Below are 24551 nucleotides of genomic sequence, written 5' to 3' on the forward strand. Positions count from 1 at the left end.
TTTTAACATTTCTTCCCCCCCCCCCCCTCCCCTCTTCTTTTGACCATATTATGACTTGTAGCTAATTCATCTGGGCAAATTGTGCACCGCGGTGGCTCAGTGGTTAGCACTGTTGCCTTGCAGATGCTGACTTACACGCCAAGCAAACAAATATGAGGGCTAGGACTGATGTAAATCTAGCCTTCTAGTCCCATTTGAAGCTGTACAATAAATATAGAATTATATTTAAGCAAACCTGGCCTAACTGAATCATCCTATCTTCGGGACTGTTAGCATTATAACTTATTTTTTGTTTGTTACCTATATAAAGCAGGAACATGTTTACAACCTCTTTCCACACTCTAAACCTTTTTAATTTTTTGGTTTTTTTTGTATTTTTTTGCTCTAACGGATTAATGGCAGATAGTTGCTTACTACCTGCCTGTTCTTCTCTGTGGCTATTTCTCCTGGCTCCAAGCGGTCACAGACTGCTTTTGGTGGCGATTCTCCTGCTTCCTGTTACGTCTTGTCAACAGGGCAGTTCCTTCTCTTCCACGCTGCTTTGTCAACGAAGCATCGCTGCTGAAGTCATGTTGATTGACAGATAGCTGGACACAGTTGGCCATGGCCGCTCATAGCCAGGAGAGATCGTTGCAGGGTGGAATAGGCAGGTAGCTGGCAACTACATGCCAGCAAGTACTTAGCCCCATAGGAGGAAAAAAAGAGTCCCAGATATTGTCTCAGTTTTTTTTTTTACTTCACATACAATACAGAAATCAGATATGACACCAGCCACTGGTGGTTTATTTAACTTCTGAACATTCTGGCTTTGTGAAACACATGAAAGTAAATTATTTTAATTAATGGCATATGTTTTTGCAGATCAAGAAGAGAAAACAGCATTTTTTATTTTAATTAATCACTGATGAGGAAAATAAGGGAATGACTTTGTAGCTTTTATTTCTAAAACAAATGCTGGCACAAGTCTAAAAACACAAATTAGTGTGCAGTTAGAAGGGAGTTCTTGCAGACCTTGCTTTTTTGGATTGGCAAATTTGGTCCAAGTGTCCATTAAAACAATGGAAGGGATCATAAGGGTATGTGCACACTGAGATTTTTTTGAGGAGTTAAAAACCATGAGTTTTTCATGTAGACAATACTTCAGGAAATGAGAAGCTCTGCCAAAATCTCCACAAACAGAATGTGCAATTTTAGCATGGTTGTCGTGTTTTTTTTTTTTGTTTTGTTTTTTTTTTGTTTTTTTTTTTTTATGTAAACTATTTTTTTTAGGGGTTTTTAAAATTTAGAAGGATTGCCGTAAGTTTTCTGCTCTAAAAACTGTGCGCGTGGCCACAGAAAACATTTTCCTAAAGTTTTTCTTTTTGAAGCAGGCTTGAATATCCCAATATGTACAGTACTTAATGTAATCAAAAGCTTGAAAAAACACTTTAGTCTTTTCAGTTTTCCTTTGAACATTTCTCTACAATTGAGCCACAGTTTTTCAGTTTGGTGAACCACTGACCACCTTTTCTTCTGAGAGACTCTGCCTCTCTAACATGCTCATGTTAGATGGAGTTAATTGACCAGCCGTTTAATTCATGTTAGGCTGGTTTCACATTAGCGCTTTTTAAGCGCACGCACGGCCGGGGGTAGCTCCGCCCCCGAGCCGGCTCTCTGCCCGGCGTGCCCGCCCCTTGCTTGTAGCGCCGCCTCCTAGCGCACAGCGGCGCCTGCGATCGGCGCACCCTATCTTTAGCATAGGGTGCGCAGGCCGTGCGCTAGTTGCGCTTTGACCTGCGCTGCGCACTTTTGACGGTGCGCCGTGCGCGCCAAAATAAAACTTTTCGGATTTTGGCGCGCACGGCGCACCGTCAAAAGTGCGCAGCGCAGGTCAAAGCGCAACTAGCGCACGGCCTGCGCACGATCTGCGCACCCTATGCTAAAGATAGGGTGCGCCGATCGCAGGCGCCGCTGTGCGCTAGGAGGCGGCGCTACAAGCAAGGGGCGGGCACGCCGGGCAGAGAGCCGGCTCGGGGGCGGAGCTACCCCCGGCCGTGCGTGCGCTTAAAAAGCGCTAATGTGAAACCAGCCTTACTTACTTTTCCCTCATTTTGTTACTCTTGTCCCAACTTTTTTTGAGATGCGTTGCTGCCATTAATTTCTAAATAAATTACGGTACACTGTTTTAATTTGGGGAAAAAAAATAAAAAATTTCAATGTCTGATCTTTCTTCTGTTGTGTTAAAAATGTGTTTTTCCAAATCATTGCTTTTTTTTTTTTTTTTTTTTTTTTTTAATACAGCATTCCAATGGTTTTGGAGTTGCGATTGTACTTGTATGACTTGTTCTTAAAGAAGCACTCCCGTGATTTATGTATTTTTAATTCTGTGACTATATATTTGGCATATTATGTGAGTGTATTAATATACTCCCCAACTGCCGCTTTCTCCAGGATCCGTTGCCATTCTGCTCCTCTAGTCGGTGACGTCCCTGCACCTCAGACTAGCTGACTTGCTCTTTGTGAGCCAGAAGTCTATTACAATGTAAGCCTATGGAGCCTTATTCTAATGTTTCGTAGACTTGCATTGTAAAGGCCGCCTTTTGGGTCATGCAGTGTGACATGCACGTTTAGTTATCAATGTATTCGTATCAGTTGCAGCTTTAAATGCGACAGTGGCCATTTTGATCATTCTCAGCATTTCAGAGCTTCTTGGTTTAAAAACCATTAATAAGGATAACTCCTTTTAAAGCTTTTCGTCAGGAAAATGACATGCCCTGCAAACAGTCCAGATCTCAAGCTTTTATGGTAGCAGTTTAAAAAAACTTGGTCCATGCCACACCTCTGTCTGGCACAGCTGATCTGTCAACTACTCCAAGAAAGCCTGAGCTATCATGATATGGAATATTACATTATTGATTTCTAACTCTTAAAGAACTCCCTGTTTTTAAAAGCCCAAGAAAGAAAAACAAAAAAACATACCGTAATTGCTATTAACACCTACAGTTATGGAACTGTACTTTGTTCGTAGGACGGCCCCTTTAGACCATTATTTGTGTCCTATGTGACCTGTGCTTTTGCTACAAAGTAAAGTCTTAGCAGCATACAGCATTTTTATGTACAAAGTTTGACTCTCTTGAATTGTCAGGTGTTGTTAACTGGCAGCCTGATAGTCAGGACCCAAAAGGAGGCACTATAATGTTTTGCAGGTTCACTTTAAGTGATGGTGAGGGAAAATAATTTTAAAGGGAATCTGCCAGTAGGATCAAATCTAAGCCGTCTATATGGGCATGCAGGTAATAGAAAGTTATAGACTGTCTTATTCCAGAGAAATCAACATTATTCTTATATGTAAGTGAGCTGTTTCAGGCTATGGGGAGGATGCTGATCTGCATGCGAGTCTGTCTCCAGAGATTATTTAAAAGGGAACCTGTTGGGTGTTTGATTTTTTTTTTTTTCTTTTCTTTTCTTCATAGCATACTAATAGCATCCTGAAATAGGGCTGCCTATGCCCTTTCAGTATGTTTATTGCTAGACCTTTTGGCATTACACAGTATAACATGGTTTACGTCATACCTATACAGCGCATAAAGAAAGCACCGTGACACTGACTTGGTAGAGAAAATTGGCAACAGCCTTTTATTTAGATTAATAAGATAAACACATTGAGAAGGGGTTGTCCACGACTAGGACAACCCCTTCTCAAACTAAATGTTCGGGCCTGATAAAATAATAAAGCCAATATTCCCCTCCCGTGCCTGCTCCATTCCAGTGGTGCCGGCATTGTCTGTCCCAGGGCTGTGATGCGGTGGAATGACGTGATGCCCGGAGCCCAATCAGCGCTGGTATCACTGTCCCCACCTTCAGACAAGGTGAACATGAAGAGGCAGTCCGGGCTACAGCTGATCCCTGGCTTTCTCTTCATGTGCAGTTCTTCTAGGCGGAGGCAGTGACACCAGCGCTGATTGGGCGTCACATGTCACAAGACTGCATCACCGCCCCAGGGAGGGGAGTATAGGCTTTATTATTTTATCGGGGCCAAACATTTTGTTTAAGAAGGGGTTGTCCTAGTAGTCAACAACAACTTTGAAGAACTCTGTAAACTTGCATATCCAAATCTTTACGCCAATCACTGCAGTTTGGCACAAAGGCTCAAGTCCGTTAATCCTTACGATGTTACGATGGAGGCTAGGTAGCCCTTTCTGGTAGGAAAATGCCAGTGTGCAGACTCAGACCCTCGGCGTTACCCTTTTTTTTCATCCCCCTACTCGGCATTCTATCACCAGTCTGGGTCCGCCACCAGGGAAGGAAATCTAACGTTCCACTGCTACGGCCAGCTAACTGGCTAGATCTATTGCCCAACCACATTCCAGGGTCTTGGAGTACGTGCCATGGCAAAAATGGCGAGAGAGATCTATTCCCACCTTTTAACCCCTTCAGAAGAGGGACACGTAATAAGGTAATGCCATGTGTTCCCCTCCTGAAGGTCTGGGATCACCATGGCATTACACAGTATAGCTTACTTCATACTTATAGAACACATAAAGAAAAGCACCATGACACGTTGACTTTAGTAAAGACTAAAACTGGCCATGGTCTTTATTTAAATTATTAATCAGATAACAAATTAAAGAACTCCGTAAACTTTCATATCCAAAACTTTACATCAATCACCACAGCTTGGCACAGAGGCTCAAGTCTGTTCTCCTCGACTTGCTGTCCCTTCAGATGCCCAAATGATTAACCCCACAAAGCCATATTGCAAGCATGGCCCCATCCCGGGCTATTTCCATCATCTCTTGTAAGTTAAAAACTATCATTCCCAATTTTGGATAAATGTACTATATCCTTCCTAAAAAGGCCGGGTACACCACCTTCCAAGTCATTGTGTCTTAAAAGGGAATTCTCCAATTATAGGTAAAAACTTTCAGATCGATCTATTCAAACGCTTCCTTATCTTATCACAGAATTTAAGCTCTTTGGACTTAACTCCTAAAATTCTAGAAATAATTTCTGAAAAAAATCTTGGAAACAACCTACTAATTTTTTGTGAACTTTTCTTCATTAGAAAAAGGTCCTCAGTCCCCAGCTTGCTTGGATTATCCCCTTCCAACAAATTCTTACACTATCGGATGATAAAGGGTATGCCCATAGCACCGTTGCTGTGCTCTGTGTTCGGCCAAGTGAATAAAAGAATTCCCAAGAATCCAAGCTGTAAAAACTACATAAAATTGAGATTAATAACCATCTTATTTTATAATATACAGTTGATAACAGTTCAACTGCCATCTCCCCAGTTTCTTTAGAACTGTCTTATTAAACCCCTTGTGCTGCAGCCTCCATTGCAGCCCAAATATGAAAAAAGTGTTGAATTATCTGTCTCCTAGTCCCAGATTATACAAACCATTGCTTAAAAATGCTTCTGAACTGAAACTGTCAAAGGCATGCCAGACTGGTGCAGGGGCAGATGCTCACCCCCAGCAGGACCCAAATACTTTTTAAACCCCTTAGCGACAGAGCCAATTTAGTGCTAGATGCCCGGGCCAATTTTTACAATTCTGACCACTGTCACTTTGAGGTAATGACTCTGGAACGCTTCAATGGATCCCGTTGATTGAGATTGGTTTTTTTTTCGTGACATATTTTACTTCGTTAGTGGTAAAATTTATTCGATATGACTTGCGTTTATTGAAAAAAGGAAATATGGCAAAACTGTTGAAAATTTTGCAATTTTCAAACTTTGAATTTTTATGCCCTTAAGTCAGAGAATGGTGTCACACAAAATACTTAACATTTCCCACATATCTTCTTTACATCAGCACAATTTTGGAAACAAATTTTTTGTTAGGAAGTTATAAGGGTTAAAAGTTGACCAGCGATTTACAAAACTTTTTTTTTTTTTTTTTTTTTTGGACCACCTTGCATTTGAAGTGACTTTGGGGGGGGGGGGGTGTCAGTATAACAGAAAATGCCCAAAAGTGACACCATTCTAAAACCACATTCAAGAAGTCTATTAACCCTTCAGGTGCTTTGAGAACTAAAGCAATGTGGAAGGAAAAAATGGACATTTTACTTTTCTCACAAAAAATTTACTTTGGAACCAATTTTTTTTTTTTTTTTTTAAATTCTCAGAAGGGTATCAGGAGAAAATGGATCACAGAATTTGTTGTGCAATTTCTCCTGAGTACGCCGATACGCCATATGTGGGGAAAAGTCACTGTCTGGGTGAATGGCAGAGCTCAGAAGGGGGGTAGCACGATTTAACTTTTTGAACGCAAAATTGGCTGGAATCAATGGTGGCGCCATGTCGCGTTTGGAGACCTCCTGATGTACCTAAACAGTGGAAACCCCCCTAATTCTAAGTCCAACCCTAACCCCAACACACCCCTAATCCCAACCCTAACCGTAATCCTAGCCCTATCTTTAGCCCTGCTCGCTTTAGCCCAATTCTAACGAAAAAATGGAAATGTATATTTATTTTTTCCCTAGCTAAAAAGTGATAAAGGGGGGGGGGGGTTATTTATTATTTTTCATATTTTGATCACTGTCAGTGATCAAAATGAACCAAAAGGAAATTGTTCCTATTGTTGCTGGGTGCCGGCCGGCAGATCTCAGCTGCCGCAGTGTGCATGCTCCCGCCATTTACTCCCGGAAAAAGATGCCTTGGAAGGGCCATCGACTCTCCTGAGCGTGACCACTACATAAAAATGCTGTCATGCTCAGGTCAGGAGAGTTAGGCTGTGTGCACACGCTGCAGATTTGGCGCGGATTCTGTAAAATCCGCAGGTCAAAATACCTGCAGTTTTACCTGCGGATTGCTCTGCGGTTTTTCATCTCCTCAATGGAGGAGATGGCAAACCGCAGCAGAATCCGCAGAAAGAATTGACATGTCAATTCTGTCTGCGGATTGAAAACCGCAGATAATCCACGCGGAAAATTCCGCACCGTCTGCATTACGGTTTTTGATTCCCATAGGGAATAATGGTACTGTACACCGCAGCAAAATCCACAGTGTGTGCACACAGCCTAAGAGGATTGCGATGCGATCACAGAGCGAGTAATATGGCAGTCTGGCTGCACCCTAACTATTACTGACGTTGGCACGGAGGGTAGAGAGGAATATTTAGTTTTGATTTTCATACACTTGACGGGCCGGCGCACAACTCTGAATTGTCTGGAGCTTACAGCAAGACAACGAGGCAACACACAGCAATAAACGTTACATATTCTGGAAAGGCTGTGCAAGCCTTATTTCACAATGCTATTACTATGCAAAGAAAAAAATCACCTGACAGATTCCCTTTTGAATAAAAAGGTCCCAGTGAGATATGTAGTGTCTGCTGTGTATGTGTGATTATAACTGACACTGTGCTTCAGCTTCCTTCTCACAGGCAGCCAGTGTTGCAGTGCAGCAGAGCTGTGAGAGCTGAAGCAAATGTGTTTGAGACAAAGTTCAGTTCTACTGTTCTGTTAGTTACATGTCTCATCCTGGTAACGTCTCCTTTCTGGTAAAATAATCTCTGGAGGCAGATTCTCATGCAGTTCAGTGTCCGGCATATAGTCTGGAACAGCTAATTTACATATAAGAAACCATTTTCTCCCAAATAAGACCTTGGATCACAGATATCCTTTTATTCAGCATCCTGTGACCTACATGTTCATATAGACTGCTTAGGAGGGTTGGTCCTGACAGATTCCCTTTTAATAATTAAATTGAGCCATAGTTTCAGTATTTTGGCCCCAGCTGTTTATTTCTTCTGGCAGCTTCGTATATGGCGTTTCTTCATTTTTAGGCACTTTAATTTCCATTTTCAGATCTACCTGTCCTTACATGTTTGTTTTTAATCTGTTTTTATGTAGACCATCCTTGTGCAAACTTGGTACCCGATCACAGTTGCAACAAACTCCAGAGAGCAAAAGAAGATTCTTGCCAAATATTTATTGGAAACATCTGGTAGTTTAACAGGTCTGGAGTATAAATTACACGACTTTGGCTACAGAGGGGTTTCTTCACAAGAGGTAATATGTTATCGTTTTTCTTTCACTTGTACTATACAGTTATATTGGACCCTCAAGTGTATACAGAACTTTAAAGGGTTATTTTCCCAATGGCAATGTTCATTACAAAGCGCAGTATTTATATAGCTATTGTTAACATTCAGTACAAGCCCTACATACACTTTTTTTCTTGTTTCTTATTTGTCTTTTTTAATCTTGTCCCAAAGTAGTGAAAGGGCAATCCTATTCTTAAAGTGCTAAAACTACATTTCCCAGCAGCGCACTGCTTCTCATCAGTGATTCAGACCCCTGCCCCTTCTCTTACATGAACTTTCTGATAGATTGGGGGAGAGAGATGTGAGATGCACCTATTGCCCCTGTCTGATTCTATTTTCTGAGTATGCTCCACGAACAGCACTAGAAATACTGGAGATCCGTTCCATTGGCAACAGGGCATATCGAGAGGACTGGGTATCGTTAGAGTCTAATTGCCACAAATCGGTGCAGATTGAGAAATTGTATTTACACATGTTTAATTTTGTATGTATAGAAAACTGAAGACTTTTTTTTTTTTTTTTTTTTTTTTTTTTTAAGGTTATTCCCATAATCAAACTTTAAAGCTATATCTCTTGCATTAAAGGGTTGTCTGTTATTTAAATTTAACGTGTGTTGGTAGTAGTAACAAAGTTGCACTCTGTAGCGCTATAGCATGCAAACACAAAATATTTGAAATTGGAACTGCATTACTGCTCTAGAGAATATCAAAAATTGGAGAATACTTGGCACCAAGTATTCCCAATATTTCATATTTTCTAAAGCTGTAATACAAATCTAACTTAATATATTTTGTGTTTGCATGTTCTAGTGTTAGAGTCCAACTTTATTTAAGGCTGGTTTTACACTTACCATATTTTTGCGGGCCTATTTTGCGGCCCCAATAGCTTTCTATGGGGCCACAAAATCAGCCCCCAAAAATTCAATGGTGCGTCATGTGCTGTATGGACATGAGGGCAGTACATATGGCTGTGAAAAAATATCAAGCTTGCTCAATATTTTTCACGGACATGGGTCCCCATTTAAATCAATGGGGCCGCACTTTACTTCTGGTTTTGCAGAATGCCATTTTTTTTCTCCAATACTATTTCCATAGTATTTGGGGGAAAAAAAAAAGGCGATCTGCAAACATTTTTTGCGGCCCATTATTGCGGTACAACACAAAAAAATACGGCCCGCAAAAACGAACCGCAAAAAATGCGGTAAGTGTAAAACCAGCCTTATTGGTTATATATGGAGAGAGCTACTCTTAGTAAGCTCCTGTTCACACCTGATTTCTGTTTGGAAGTGAAAGTCAGCCTTTTGATATTTGTATACATAGGCCCTCTGACTGAGCACTCCTTTGAGCAGCCTTTGGTGGTTTTAATTACAGCAGGATCCTACCTACCCATATAAATGTAGGTCATTAGCCTATGTGAGGAGTCCCAATAGGGTAGGTCCCCAGCAACGAGAATCACCTTATTGTTACACATGAATTGGCCACTTTAGCCCTAAGTATTTTCAATTTTTCCTATTTTCTAGAGCAGTAATGCAATTGAAATTTCAGATATTTCTTGTTTACATGCTATAGCCACACAGTGTTACTGTATTTTGTTAGTTATGTATAGAGATGGCTACTCTTTAGTAAGTACCTGTTCACACCCGATTTCTGTTTGGAAATTAAGGTCAGTCTTTTGATATTTGTGTGTATTAGTGTTATAAAAATCACAAAAGGAAACCATTGTCCAGTTGTATTTTTTTTTTTTTTTTATCGCATATGGATCGTGTATCATGTTTTAGCATGTGCTGGGAAAAAAAAAAGATTGTGTATCCCAAAAAGTAATTTTATCCATTTTTTTATAGAAGATTAAATGGGTTATTCAGGAATTGTAAAAACTGCTCAGGAGCTGGAAATGTGTAACATAATGAAAAAACTGTTACGTCCTGGTCAGTCCTCCATGCTTCTACAAAGCTTGATTTAAGACAGTAAGCCTCTCTGGGAAGCTGCAAGTGTGTCCATGTACTTTTCTACTGTACCATACTAAATGACCAAAAATAGTTTTGAAAACTGGTGACTGTTTATGATTTTTCTAATACATCTAATCAGATACTTAACCTTTATAGATTCTGTAATTTAGTACGTCCTATCTTATAAGATATGACAAACGTTTAGATTAGTGCTTGTATCAATATTTCCATTGTGTTACTGTTAAAACCAACATCTGTGAACTAAATGTTTTCCTTCATATTAAGACTGCAGGAATTGGGGCATCAGCTCATCTTGTCAACTTCAAAGGAACAGATACCGTAGCAGGGATTGGCTTGATAAAGAGATACTATGGCACAAAAGACCCAGTACCTGGATTTTCTGTACCAGCTGCAGAACATAGGTGGGTTTTACAGTTTGTTGCTTAAATTGTACTGTTCTAATTGAAATGACTTACGGTAATATGTCATAAAGACTTAGGCTAGTTTCACACTAGCGTTTGAGCGCAGCGACGGCCTGCGCACTGCCGCGCCCCCGACGGTAGCTCCGCCCACCGGCGCATGACGCTGCATGCGCCCTGCGTCCCCTATCTTTATCACAGGGGGCGCAGGCCATGCGCAGTATGCGTTTGGCGACGCATGCGTCCTTTTGACGGTGCGCCGACCTGCTGCAGTTTGGTTGCGTCGGCGCACCGTCAAAAAGGCGCATGCGCCGCCAAACGCATACTGCGCACGGCCTGCGCCCCTTGTGATAAAGATAGGGGGCGCATGCAGCGTCATGCGCCGGTGGGCGGAGCTACCGTCGGGGGCGGGGCTTAGCGGCGGCCGTGCGCAGGCCGTCGCTGCGCTCATAAACGCTAGTGTGAAACTAGCCTTAAAGAGCTGTTTGGTGATTTTTCAGGTCTGAGATCAACACTGATCACACAAAATACTGCTCTGAAGTGCTCAATTCTCCAAGCAGCGGCGCACATCTCCTGTATGAAGTGCTCAACATTCTTATGATCACTTGCACCACGCTGTGCTTGCTAATGCAGAAGTGTGCTCTCCAGAGAAGTGTTTTTGGTGATCATCGTGGGGATTTAGATCCGGGATCCACCAATCTGCAGCAATTACCATCAAAGAGACTGACCCACACTGCTAAACAGCACAACAAATTAAGCTTTTAACTGCGGAAGTTAAGGGTACTTATTCCGCAGCACCGCTTTTTAATGGGTTAGCGGGTTGTGTTGGGGTTAGGTTTGTGAGAAAACAAAAAACACCTAGTGTTGAGCGCAAGTGCTCACTACTCAAGTTTTAGGGTATGTGCACACATAGTTTTTTGTCTCTGCGGATTTTGTAGAGAAAACCGCAGGAAATCCGCAGGACAAAGTGCTGCGGTTTATCTGCGTTTTTTTCTGCGGTTTTGCCCTGCGGTTTTCACCTCATAATGGATGAGGTGTAAAACTGCAGCGTTTCTGCACCAAACAATTGACATGCTGCGTTTTGAAAACCGCAGCAAAACCGCGCGGAAAAAAACTCAGCATGTGCACAGCTTTTTTTTATTTCCATAGGAAATAAAGGTACTGTACAACGCAGCAAAATCTGCTGCGTTTCTGCAGAGCCAAAAACGCTGCGGAAACGCAGCAGAAACCGCAAAGTGTGCACATACCCTTAATCGGGTGCTGTGATATGCACAGAGTATCGCAAATTCTCGCTTGTGTGTTGTTTTTTTTTGTTTGTTTTTTTACGGTTGCATAAATTTTGTTGGAAAAATGAGAAATCACATGGCAACTTCTAACCCTTCTAACTTAACTAAAAAAAATTTTAAAATATTAACCAAAAGTGTCCTGATGGTAAAGCAGACGTGTCAACATGTTAAGGTCTCAAGAGTGGATGCATATTTTAAGGCACCACTACATCGTTTTTTTTTTTTTGTTTTTTTTTTAAATCTAAGGTCTGTGTCTGGAAGAGAAGGTTTTTCCACCCACATAGAGGAGGATTCTTTACCGTTAGGGCAGTGAGAATCTGGAATTCCTTGCCTATGGAGGTGGTGATGGCGAATGCAGTCGAGGGGTTCAAGAGGGGCCTGGATGTCTTCCTGGAGTGTAACAATTTTGTATCTTATAGTTATTAGGTTCTTTAGAAGGACTAGATCTGTGGATTTATTCTGATGGAATATAGGCTGAACTGGATGGACAAGTGGTGTTTGTTTTTTTTTTTTGTTTTTTTTTTTTCGGCCTTTCTAACTGTGTTAATATGTAAGGTCCCTGCACTTCGTGTTATACTCACCTGCCACTGTCTTTCCCTATCGCCGCCGGTCTGGTCTGTCTCTGGCAGTTTGTGACATGCCGGATTGCTCCAGTGTTTCATGGAGTGAGACAGAGTTCACAATTCGATACAAGTCGATGAGAGCCTTGTTGTGGCTCCTACAGACTTGCATTAATAGCTTGTGACGTAACATCTGACTTCCAGAGAGTCAATAGCTGCAGTCACAAGCTGGCATCAGAAAAGGGTGAAGCCTTCTGGAGGATGAGTACAAGACCCCCGGAGGCAGGCATCTTACATTTGTAGCACCACTACAGCACTAAAGGGAAGAAAACAATGCTGGAGTGGTGCTTTAAAGTTTGTAAAAACAAGCACTTTCACAATTTATTAATCTAACATCCATCTATGAACATGGGAATAACCCTTTAAATATTTGCATTCAAATCTTAAATTACATTGTGCTCGATAGCCAAATAGCAAAATCATGTGGTATGTTTAGTTTTATAAAACAAACAAAAAAAAAAACTGTCTGGAGTATACATTTGTGCCTTCTTAAATCTAGCTTACTTCACTGTTAGGGCTCTGTCACACATCAGTGTGTCTGGTACGTGTGGTGACTGTTTTCAAATGTACCGGAGACACTTACACACAGACCCATTCAAGTGAATGAGTGTGTGCACATGTCATTGTGTTTCCAAGGATCGTGTGTCCATGGGCAAAATACGCTGACATATCCCTTTAATATCCATGTGTCATCCGTGTGACACGTACTGGTCCGGGAAGCAGCGGGTACTGTTAGCGTAGATCAAAGATTTGCTCTTAACTCACTGAGCTAAACTGCTTTGAACTCGCTGACTTTTTTTCTCATGGTGCTGAGGTCTCCGCAATTCAGTCTAGCTGGGAACGCAGCCTCACTGACAAGCGGTAACCTTGAGGATGTCACTGGTGTTGTGCTCGCAGCAACCCATTTCAGTGGCCCTCAGCCTGGACAGTCGCATCTTGGTTGAAAACGGTTTATCACCAGAAATTTATTATGGCATGGGACGGAATGATGGACAGGTGAGGGATGATTTTTTTTTTTTTTTTGTTTTATTACAGGAGAAGAGGGTGTCAATGGAATGTGTGTTAGGTGAGTATAACTGTTTGTTATTTTTAAATAAAGTAAACGTGTGTTTTGTTTTATATCGAATAAATGACTTTATTCTGGCTGTCTCGATTTATAATATAACTATAGGATTAGTAATGGATAGATGTCTTATAGAAGCCTCTCGATAACTAATCCGTGGGCTTGATGTCACCAGACAATACAAAGGTGACATCAACCCCACAATATGAACCTCACTTGCCACCACCACAGGTTAAGTGGGAAGAGCTGGGCAAAGCGCAAGAATTGTGCCTTTTCTGGGTGGCTGCAGCTATTTGTAGGCTGGGGGGGGGACCAATATCCATGGTCCCTTACCAGCCTGAGAATATCGGCCCCTAGCTGCCTGCTTTAACAAGGCTGGTTGACCAAAATGGGGACTCGTCTATTCTTGGTAACCTTGCTGAAGCTGATGGCTGTGGGTTGCAGCCTGCATCTGTCAGTTTTGCCTGGCTGGCTATCAAAAATGCAGGGGAACCCACAACAACTTTTTTTATTTGAGTCCAAGTAGAGAAAAAGGTCGCACTCAACGAGCTGATGAAAATATTGCTGGTTTATTGGCACATGTTACACATAGGAAATACAGCACTAAGTGGAATAAAAATCCACAATTTTCCCGTCTCCCATGACGGCACACATGAGAGAGGGGATCCGCCCAGTCAGGACAGGAACCCTACTGAAGATAAAAGGGCGGTACCTCTCCCTCGCTTCAGTTGGGTTTCCTGTCCTGACAGGGACCCGTGTAAACTGAAGACAGCAGGTCACACTTACCTGCCCCTCTCCCGTGCCGGCGTAGAAGATCAGGCTGGGCGTCGGGATTGAGGAAGCGCCGTCCGCGGGTCCTCCGGGGCTCAGCGTCCGAGCGGGCGCAGGAGCAGCACGGCTGGGGTCCTGGGGCTCTGCTGTGGCTGCCGCGCCGCCCTCTCCCCCTCTGCCGGTCCATAAGAGTTCCCTATTCTGGAACAGCGCAGGAGCGTTGAGGGAGCGGCCGCTTCCGGGTCGCGCTCCTCTGACGTCACGCGCAGGGCACGCTGGGAAAGGGGCGTGCCCGCGTGACGTCTGGAGGTGGCGCCGGCAATCCAAGATGGCGGCGCCCATGGTACTCAACGCCGACCGGTGGAGAGAGATCCCGGCGGCATGGGGGGGGAGGGGCTGTGGGGGTAACCGGAGGAGGCGGAGAGTGCAGTGGATCCGCCTTACAAAAGGGGGATGACCACAGAAGACGCACTCATGCCCGAGGCTTCAGGATGGAAGTGGGGCAAGACGAGCAGCGTCAGCAGCAGCGACAGCAGCAGCGTCAGCAGCAGGATCTCTCGCCAGATGCCAGGCCGAGCCGCCAGCATACCAGGAGCAGTCGCTCAAGTGGTGGGAGCGGCAGTCATAAGCGCAACCGGCATGACTCTGGGACGTCCAGGAGAAATGTCACGAGTGCATCTGAGGAGCCTCCGAGATCGGTACCCCTGATAGACAGCGGTGGTGAGTGATCTACGTGAATGTCACCCTTATGGTAACGGGGTTCCATTTTCTCTGTTTGATCACTAGGGGGCGAGAAAGGCCAGCAGCAAAACCAAAAATAGAGAATGCGCCCTATGTAAAAACCCGCTGGCAGATCAGTGGCAGAAAGATCTCTGCGCTGACTGTATAAACAGGACTATACAGGAGGAGACCCCTGATTTGGTGACTAGTCTGAAGGAGTTAATACATCAGGAGGTGAAAGGTTCCCTAAAGGCAGCCCTTAAAAAGAAAAGAAACCGTAGAAGGAGCTCCGGTTCAGAAGCCTCGCCAAGGCAGAAGGGGCGGGATAGATCTTTGTCCCCCTCCACCTCCTCTTCCTCTATTCAGTCCTCAGAATCCTCTTCGGACAGCGATATAGGCGGCCGTCCATGTTTCCCAACGGAGGACGTGGAAAAGCTGGTGAAAGCCATTAGAGCTACAATGGGCCTTTAAAGAGGAAAAAACTCCCAAGTCATTAGAGGATGTAATGTTTGGAGGACTGGAGGAAAAGCGGAAACGTACCTTCCCTGTAAATGATAAAATAAAAGCACTAATTGACAGGGAATGGAAAAAGACGGAGCGGTCAGGGGGCTTACCTTCCACATCAAAGAGGAGGTACCCTTTTGACCAGAAGGACTCAGAAACCTGGGAAAAAGTCCCAAAAATTGATGGGGCTGTAGCCAGATCCTCAAAAAAGGTATCCCTACCATTAGAAGATTCTGGTGTGTTGAAAGACCCGCTTGATAAGAAAGCAGATGGGTTTCTGAAGCACATCTGGGAAGCTTCAGCAGGGGGATTGAAGCCAGCAATAGCCGGTACCTGTACCGCTCGTGCCCTCATGGTCTGGCTGCAACAAATAGAGGACCAGATCAAGGATAGAGTTCCTAGAGACGAAATTCTAACTAATCTGACACTGGTGCACGGAGCAGCGGCTTTCCTGGCAGATTCCTCTGCAGACTCCGCAAGATTGACAGCTAGAGCAGCAAGCCTGTCAAATGCGGCAAGACGAGCCCTGTGGCTTAAAGGGTGTCCTGGAGATTTACCCTCTAAGCATAAGTTGTGTTCCATTCCATGTGATGGCCAATTCCTCTTCGGGAAAAAACTAGAAGAGATTTTGGAACATGCGGGGGATAGGAAGAAAAGCTTTCCCCGATTTCCGGGAGAACCTAAGAAGCAGCCCTTTCGGAGAAGGAGATTTAACAGGGGTCATCCCCCGGGAGATAGAAAAAGCTGGGACTTTAAAGAAAAAAGAGGATCGGGCTATATGTTTAAAGGGCCCTCCACTTCCTCCAAAAAATCTCCCCAATGACATTGGGCCGGAGGTAGGGGGAAGACTTTCTCTCTTCCTTTCCGCCTGGGCAAATATCTCCCCCAGTACATGGGTCCTAAATATAATCAAGGACGGTTTAAAAATCTCTATATACAGGGGCAGGTGAGACACTACCAATTCGCAGCCCTTCCGTTTGGCCTGTCTACAGCCCCCAGAGTATTCACCAAAGTGATGGCCGAAGTAATGTCTTTTCTGCGATCCAGGTACATGGTGATAGTCCCATACTTAGACGACTTTCTGGTAATAGGGAGGTCGGAGGCCCACTGCACACATCAAGTGAAGGAAGTGATAGCAACTCTAGTAAGACTAGGATGGATAGTAAACATCCCCAAGTCAAGGATAACCCCAGTAAAAGAGCAATCCTACCTAGGGTTGATATTGGACTCCGCGCAACAACGCTGCCTCCTACCAGAGGGCAAAGTGACCAAGATAAGAGGCCTAGCTCGCACGGCAATACAAAGGCCAAATATGACACTGAGGAACGCAATGTCCCTTTTAGGCTCACTGACATCATGCATACCCGCAGTAACATGGACGCAGTACCACTTAAGGCAACTACAGTGGGAGGTTCTATCAGCACAGAAACAATTAAAAGGGCATTTAGAAGGCAAACTATGTCTCTCAGTGGCTGTAAGAGATTCCCTGCTCTGGTGGACTGTAGAGAAGAATCTAACAGCCGGTGTCCCGTGGCAAAAACCAGTTGAGGACATCATTACGACAGACGCGAGTGCCACAAGATGGGGAGCATACCTGAGATCCCACACAATACAGGGGACCTGGTCCGCACTAGAAAACGATCAGAGTTCAAATGTAAAAGAACTATGGGCAGTGGAGAAAGCCGTGAAACATTTCCTTCCCTTACTTCGGGGCCGCCACACCCGGGTCATGACGGACAATCAGGCAGTAGTAGCCTACATCAATCATCAGGGGGGAACGAGATCTCGGGGCCTCATGCAAATATCAGATCTACTCTTCCAGCTAGCAGAACAACACCTGTTATCCATCACAGCACTGCACATAAAGGGGGCAGAAAATATACAAGCAGACTTCCTGAGTCGCAGGCATCTAAGACAAGGGGAATGGTCCCTAAACCCCCAAGTCTTCCAACAAATAGTTCAGGCCTGGGGCAAACCAGAAATAGACCTGTTCGCTACCGCACAGAACCGGAAGGTCAGGAAGTTCTGCTCACTAAACCCAAGGGAAAACCCCTTCGCAGTAGATGCCCTACAAATACCCTGGAAGTTCATCCTGGCCTATGCATTTCCCCCGATAACAATGATCCCAGTAGTGGTCAGGAAAATCAGGGAGGATCGAGCGAGAATAATTCTTATAGCTCCTTTCTGGCCGAGAAGGCCTTGGTTCTCCCTTCTGAGGCTCATGTCAGTGACAGATCCATGGATACTACCGGAGATTCCAGACCTGCTTTCCCAGGGACCAGTGGTCCACTCTCAGGTGAAGGGCTTCCATCTAGCAGCCTGGAATTTGAGAGGGCGCTTCTGAGTCGCCAGGGATTCTCTCCAGGGTTAGTCTCCACCCTGTTGAAAAGTAGGAAACCTATAACATCCCAAATCTACGGTAGAACGTGGAAAAAGTTCCTAGACTTCCTGGGGGAACCCTTGGGGGATGTAGCGCCAGTGGGACCTATCCTAGAGTTCTTACAGTCGGGGCTACAACTGGGGTTAGCCACTAATACACTCAAAGTTCAAGTCTCAGCTTTGGGGGCCCTATATAACTGCAACTTGGCAGCCAATAGGTGGGTGTCCCGATTCATAAAGTCCTGTGGCAGGTCAAGGCCGGTCATTATCCCAAAGATACCACCCTGGGACCTCAACCTAATCTTAGAGGCTTTAACCAAAGACCCCTTTGAACCACTACTAGAGCTGTCACCAAAGCTACTTACACTTAAAACTGTCTTACTGGTAGCCTTAACATCAGCCCGAAGAGTCAGCGACCTTCAAGCTCTGTCTATATGTTCTCCATATACACAGATATTGGAGGACCGAGTGGTTCTAAGACCAGACCCGGCCTATCTCCCCAAGGTAGCCCAAAAGTTTCACAGGACTCAGGAGATCTCCTTGCCATCTTTCTGTAACAATCCTAGAAACCCTGGGGAGCAAAAGTTCCATACATTAGATGTAAGAAGAGCCATATTACAATATGTCAGTAACTAGTCAGTGGAGGAAAGATCAGTCCCTTTTTGTAGCCTTTCAGGGTAGTAGAAAAGGGCACGGGGTAGCTAAGAGTACCATTGCCAGATGGATCAGGGAGGCCATTATGTTATCCTACTCCGCAAGTGGCGCTCCGGTTCCAGAAGGCATCAAGGCTCACTCCACCAGAGCTGTGGCTACCTCCTGGGCAGAGAAGGCTGAGGTATCAATTGAACAAATTTGTAAAGCCGCTACTTGGTCCTCACCTTCGACCTTTTTTAAGCACTACCGACTTGATCTGTCTTCCTCTACTGACCTAACCTTTGGTAGAAGGGTGCTGCAAGCGGTGGTCCCTCCCTAAGGTGTCTTATTCTACAAAAGTCTCGTGTGCCGTCATGGGAGACGGGAAAACACCAAGGTTACTTACCGGTAGCCTGTTTTTCCGGCGCCCATGACAGCACCTGTATATTCCCCCCCCCTTTTCACTCCTTTGGTGTGCACTATAGTTTGGGTGTTTTTTTAGTTAGATATAATGTGGTGATAGTTTTACCATGTGTACTAACCCGGGGGGCCTCTCATGCTCTGTAAACCAACTGAAGCGAGGGAGAGGTACCGCCCTTTTATCTTCAGTAGGGTTCATGTCCTGACTGGGCGGATCCCCTCTCTCATGTGTGCCGTCATGGGCTCCGGAAAAACCGGCTACCGGTAAGTAACCTTGGTGTTTCTCACAATATAGAATGATAAATCAGCAAGTAGAGAAATAATAAAACATAACTTTTAATAGTGTATATAAAAGCTACCAAAAGATAAAGTGAAGTTGAAAAACACTGAATCATTTGCCACAGACTATAACACAGAGTGTCTGTATATATTTCCACACCAGATCACCCAGAGTATATACATGTGACTTTATTCTATGTCCAAAAGTAGAAAACTACTTGGGGTGTGTGTGTGTACCCAATGATTAAAGCAAGCCACTTGCTACTATAGTAACTGCACACAGGCAGTGTTATAATGATGGGCTAATGCCACCTCGAGTCCCTGGACACAATTGTATCGGTTTGATGCCGCTGTAAGTTTATTGAACTATATTTACACAGTTTCTAATAGCACATACCTCCTGCGCTTATAGCTATGTAGACATTAAGAGCCACAGTGTTGACAAATAACCTTAATCCTCAATCCAGATGAAAATTTCTGCATAAATATGTAAAATATAGCTTTGGTATTCACTATTCTGTACTGTTCTAACGAAAGTGTGTTCATCATTTCCGCATGTTTCCGACTTCTGTCCTTGGTGGTCGAAGTACGTTGGACTCTCAGCAAGATCAGGAGATCTGTTTTGCAAAGGACAGCAATTCCAGGAAACTACCGTATATATATCATCAGTTAGTGCAACTTGAATAGTAATAATTGACACCCTATCATTAAAATAGTACAGATTAGTGGTTACTCATTACTGTACTTATTGGCGAGCTGTTCTTTGCACATTTATCCACAGTCAGCAAATAACCCTAACCTGCCATCCTAATAAACTGCTAACGCTTCGCTGATGTTTATCAACATGAAGAACCAGCCGTAAAGTAGATATGCTAGTATATAATGGTGTGGGGTTTTTTTTTTTTTTTTATTATAATAATGTATGCTAACACCCACAGCCTCGCTGCTGTCAGTGCATGGTGGTAGCTGTCACGGAGTGACCAGTGTGACACAACCCAACGGTTAGTCGGTCACCAAACGGCACAACAACACAACGCCATTGGAATAGAGGAAAGGAAGGCCCTGACAGTAGGGAATCAGGGACGGTCACCTCCTAAGCTCCACCCTGAGCCTATCCCTGTTCTCACCTAACACCCTATGCAGGTCCTTCCCCCTGCCGACATCAGGATACCTCATCCCTATTTGTCACCTAGATCTGCCCTGGCTTGGCTAGTGCACTGGCCGGCAAGGAGGTGTAGCCTCATCTCTGCAGATAAAACACACAGGGGGAAGTGACAGAAACCAAAGGGACAAGGTAACAAAATTATAACACTTAGCTTGTTCACACTGCTGCTTAACTCCACACCACAGCAACCAGGACTCCAAACACCAGACTTGGCTGACACCAGAGAACTGCTTCTGCAAAGGTTGGTCTCCAAAGAGGAACTGTATCACCAACAGTCAGCTGCTGACCTTTTAAAGGATGTGGGAGTGGTCACCAACAACATCAGCAGCACTGCAGTAATACCAGCTCACCAGTGATGAAAAACTGCATTTAACCCCCGCAGGCCTGAAAGGAAAAAAGTTTTAATGTGAGTGAAACCAGAGCTGCCACAAATCCAAAAATGGATCGTAACAGTAGCGCTGGTGTAAAATTGAGATATTTAGACAGTTTGGTGATGGAATAGCGCAAAAAGATAGTGGAGAGAATGAAAGGTCAGATGTTGTAAAAAGAATACAATTACAACTTGACTTTTTTTTTTTTTTTTTTTTTTTTTAAATGATAGTTGATCAATGTTCCTATTGCTTGAGCAAAATGTATTTTACAATAGTTTGCTTATCTGTTCACCCTCCACCAAGTGTATAAAAGTAGAAGCTGGGAAATCCACATAAACGTACTGAGATAGTTGGATCAAATAAACACTGCAGGCAAAACTGATATACTGTGTTGTGCCCTAAAGCCTCATTCACACATCAGTGATTTTTTGATGTTTGCAAAACAACAAAAAATGTGTCATCTGTTTTGTGTCATCTAATCAGACCAAACACTGATGTATGAATGAAGCCTTAGTGCGGTACCTGGGGGTGGTGCACTTTTGAGTCCCGGTGTCGTGCACTAGGATAAATATCTGTTTCTCTCTTAACTGGTTCCCGACCACCCACTGTAGATAAACATCGGCGCTGCACAAAGCTATCTATCTAGCATAATGTAATGGTGAAGTGCACAGCGTGCGACATGGGAGACTGGTTCAAATCCTGGCTCTGCCCTGTAAAAATTACAAAAAAATTATATACGAACACTATAATACCTACCTTAGATGGCTGCTATAGCTGTTAAAGTGCACAACCACCAACGTGGGTGACTGGGATTAAAATCCCAGCTCTGCAATGTTGGAAATAATTTACCAGTAGTGGTTTTTAGGCAAGACTACTAACACCTCAATAAACATGATTGTCATGAAGAGTCATGCCGGCTCGGACGTCGCCCAGATTAACAAGGTCAACGTCAGATGTTGAGGAATCAGGACAATCTGATTATAAATGGGCTACTGCAACAAACCATACGTGGACAAGGCAAGAGAACCTGGATCTGATGAAATGCTACTACGAGTATAACAGTAGACCAAATGAGAGCGGATGTAGATTGTGAGTCTCCGTGGGCAGGGTCCTCTATCCTCCTGTACTACTCATGACTTTTATCATTTAACCCCTTTCTGACCTTGGGCGCAATAGTACGTCCAAGGTCAGATCTGATGAAATGCTACTACGAGTATAACAGCAGATCAAATGAGAGAGGATGTAGATTGTGAGCCCTCGTGGGCAGGGTCCTCGCGCCTCCTGCACCAGTCGTGACTTGTATCCTTTAACCCCTTTCTGACCTTGGACGCAATAGTGAGCCCGCATCAAAGCTGGGACATGTCAGCTTTTTTGAACAGCTGACATGTGCCCGCAGTAGGTGCAGGTGGATTTGCGATCCACCCACGCCTATTAACTAGTTAAATGCTGCTGTCAAACACTGACAGCGGCACCTAACCAGTGCTTCCGGCCGCTAGGCCGGAAATGCGCGCATCACCGACCCCCGTCACGTGATTGGGGGTCAGTGATGCGTTGGCATAACAACCAGAGGTCTCATAGAGACCTCTATGGTGGTTGATGCCGGATTGCTATGAGCGCCACCTAAATGTGATTCTTCAGTTGTTGTATTAGTCTAGCCTGATGAAGAGACCTGAGTAGTCTCGAAAGCTTGCAATGTGTTACCATCTTTTCAGTTAGCCATTAAAAGGTATCAACCACTGAGGACTCTCAATTCTAAATATTCTTCTGTCTACTGGCTAACACGGTGCAAAGATATAGATCTTTCCTGTAGCATAGCAATGCTGTAATTGTGCTACATATAGGCAATCTGCTCATCGCCTATATGTAGCAGAGCCGATCAGGTTGTGGCAGCTTTTGATTATAAAATTAAAAAAAAAAAAAATAAGTTTTAAATATGAAACCAATAATGTCTTTCAAAAGTACAACTCGTCCCGCAAAAAATAAGCCCTCACATGGCCATATTGACGGAAAAATAAAAAAGGGAGCAAAAAACGAAAACGCCAAACCGAAAAAAGCTCCAGGCATTAAGGGGTTAAGATAACTGTGCTTGTTTTTATTATGTATACACCTCCTTGCATATAACGTGCCATGGAATAAATGGCGCTATAATAATAATAATAATAATAATACATGACGCTTATGAGGAAACTCTGGATGGATACAAGACCACTGACTGAGAAACAACTAGTCACCCAACGTTTCAATGTCGTAAAGAGAAAGCTATTATCACAACTGAAGATGGATCAACTGCACTGCAGATCCACCCCACAGGAAGACCTGGAAGAACAACATGGGCAACACTCCAGAAAATCCTGATCCAATCCTTCAACTAGAGAGCACTACAGCTGATCTTAAACAGAAGATCTTAGATAAACTAAATGCCATCAATACCAGAGATCGACTGCCAAGGCTCGGCAGAGAAACACCACCAGACAGTCCGAAACGCGTAAGCCTCTGTCACAATGGTGAACCATATGTTTTTTATGCTTCTATTCTGGTTTTTAATCATTTTTTTTTTTGGAATAAAGTCTTTTGATTTTAACCATCCTTTGGTCGAAGTTGCTGGAACACCTCCTGAGTAAAACACCACCAGACAGTATACCTACCACCATAACTCAAACTAATAATCTGATCTATGCTACTGCCTCAGCAATCATTGAAATGCTTGGCTATATAACCAGCAAGAACAGCAGAAGTACGTGCCCCACCTTCGAAAGGAAGACTGGAGACAAAGATCCAAGGTGACACGAAGGGAAGTCAGACAACTAACAGAAATACAGAAGGGTGTAAAGATAAAGAATAAGACTAATCTGGACAAGTATAAAGGCCTGAAGCCCTAGAGACTGCTGAACAAAGGCACAAAAAACTTAGCAATATGACGGCTTAGGCCTCTTTCACACTTCAGTTTTTTGCATCAGTCAAAATCCGCCAAAAGGACGGATGCTGGATCCGTTTTAGAACTGACAACAACGGATGCCACCCATCCGTTTTTTTGACGGATCCGGAAAATGAAGAATTTTTAAAGGAATCGGAGAGAGAAAGAGAATTTTTTTTTTTTTTTTTTTGTCCGGCACCCAGAAAGTATTTCGGGTTAAATGAGTGTCTGGAGGATCCGCCAGAGAAAAAAACGTTAGATGGTGACGGACAGCAACTTTTGGCGGATCCTCAAAAAAAACGGATGCAACGGCCAGCAATCTGTCACAATCCGCAATTAATGCAAGTCAATGGGGAAAAAAACGGATCCTCAAAAAAAAATTGAGGATCCGTTTTTTTAACCTGGCGGATTGTGACTGATTGTAAAAAACTGAAGTGTGAAAGAGGCCTTATCAGTGGAAAAATAAAAACCAAATCGATGCAAAAACAATTTTTTTTTCTATAAAATAGTTTGTGTAAAAGTGGCAAAACGTTAAAAAAAATATATAAATGTGGCATCACTGTAATTGTTTTTGCTAATTCTGCCTCCCGAAAATCTGATTAGAAAGCGTTCAAACAACGTCATGTGCCTGAAAATGGTACCAATAGGAAAAAAAAAAAAGTCCACTTGTCATGTAAAAAAAACAAGTAGTCACATGGCTGTCGGCTATAACTTTCGCATATTTCTGCTATCTAAATATGGCGATGCAAAAACTTGTTTTTGTAAGAGGGAAAAAAGAAAAAAAAATTTTTGTATGACTGCAGCCAAACATAAAAAAAAATAAATCTAGTATCGCTGTAATCACACCGACCCAAAGAATAAAGTCATCTTGTACTCCATGAGGACCAGCTTAAAAAATAAACAAAACCAATGCTTCACCTACTGTTGATTTGTTCATTCTGCCTCCAAAAGATCACAGTAAGGCTTGGCTCACATTTATCCTGTGCTCTGCACTGAGCATTTACACTGCGGTCTCCGTAATTCTCTGAAATG

General features: G+C 43.6%; 1 protein-coding gene across 1 annotated transcript in view; it reads left to right on the forward strand.

The window, feature by feature from the left end:
* The window catches only part of NAMPT (nicotinamide phosphoribosyltransferase), a 125039-nt gene that overhangs the window by 47558 nt on the left and 52930 nt on the right, over positions 1-24551 (forward strand). Inside the window, exons 5-6 of the mRNA XM_073573585.1 lie at positions 7837-7995; positions 10261-10397. Of these exons, the coding sequence (XP_073429686.1) occupies positions 7837-7995; positions 10261-10397 (296 nt within the window). The remainder of the gene's footprint in view (positions 1-7836; positions 7996-10260; positions 10398-24551) is intronic.

This window comes from Dendrobates tinctorius, unplaced genomic scaffold (genome assembly GCF_039654945.1).
Source record: "Dendrobates tinctorius isolate UK_male_01 unplaced genomic scaffold, ASM3965494v1 ptg000035l, whole genome shotgun sequence".
Taxonomy (NCBI): domain Eukaryota; kingdom Metazoa; phylum Chordata; class Amphibia; order Anura; family Dendrobatidae; genus Dendrobates; species Dendrobates tinctorius.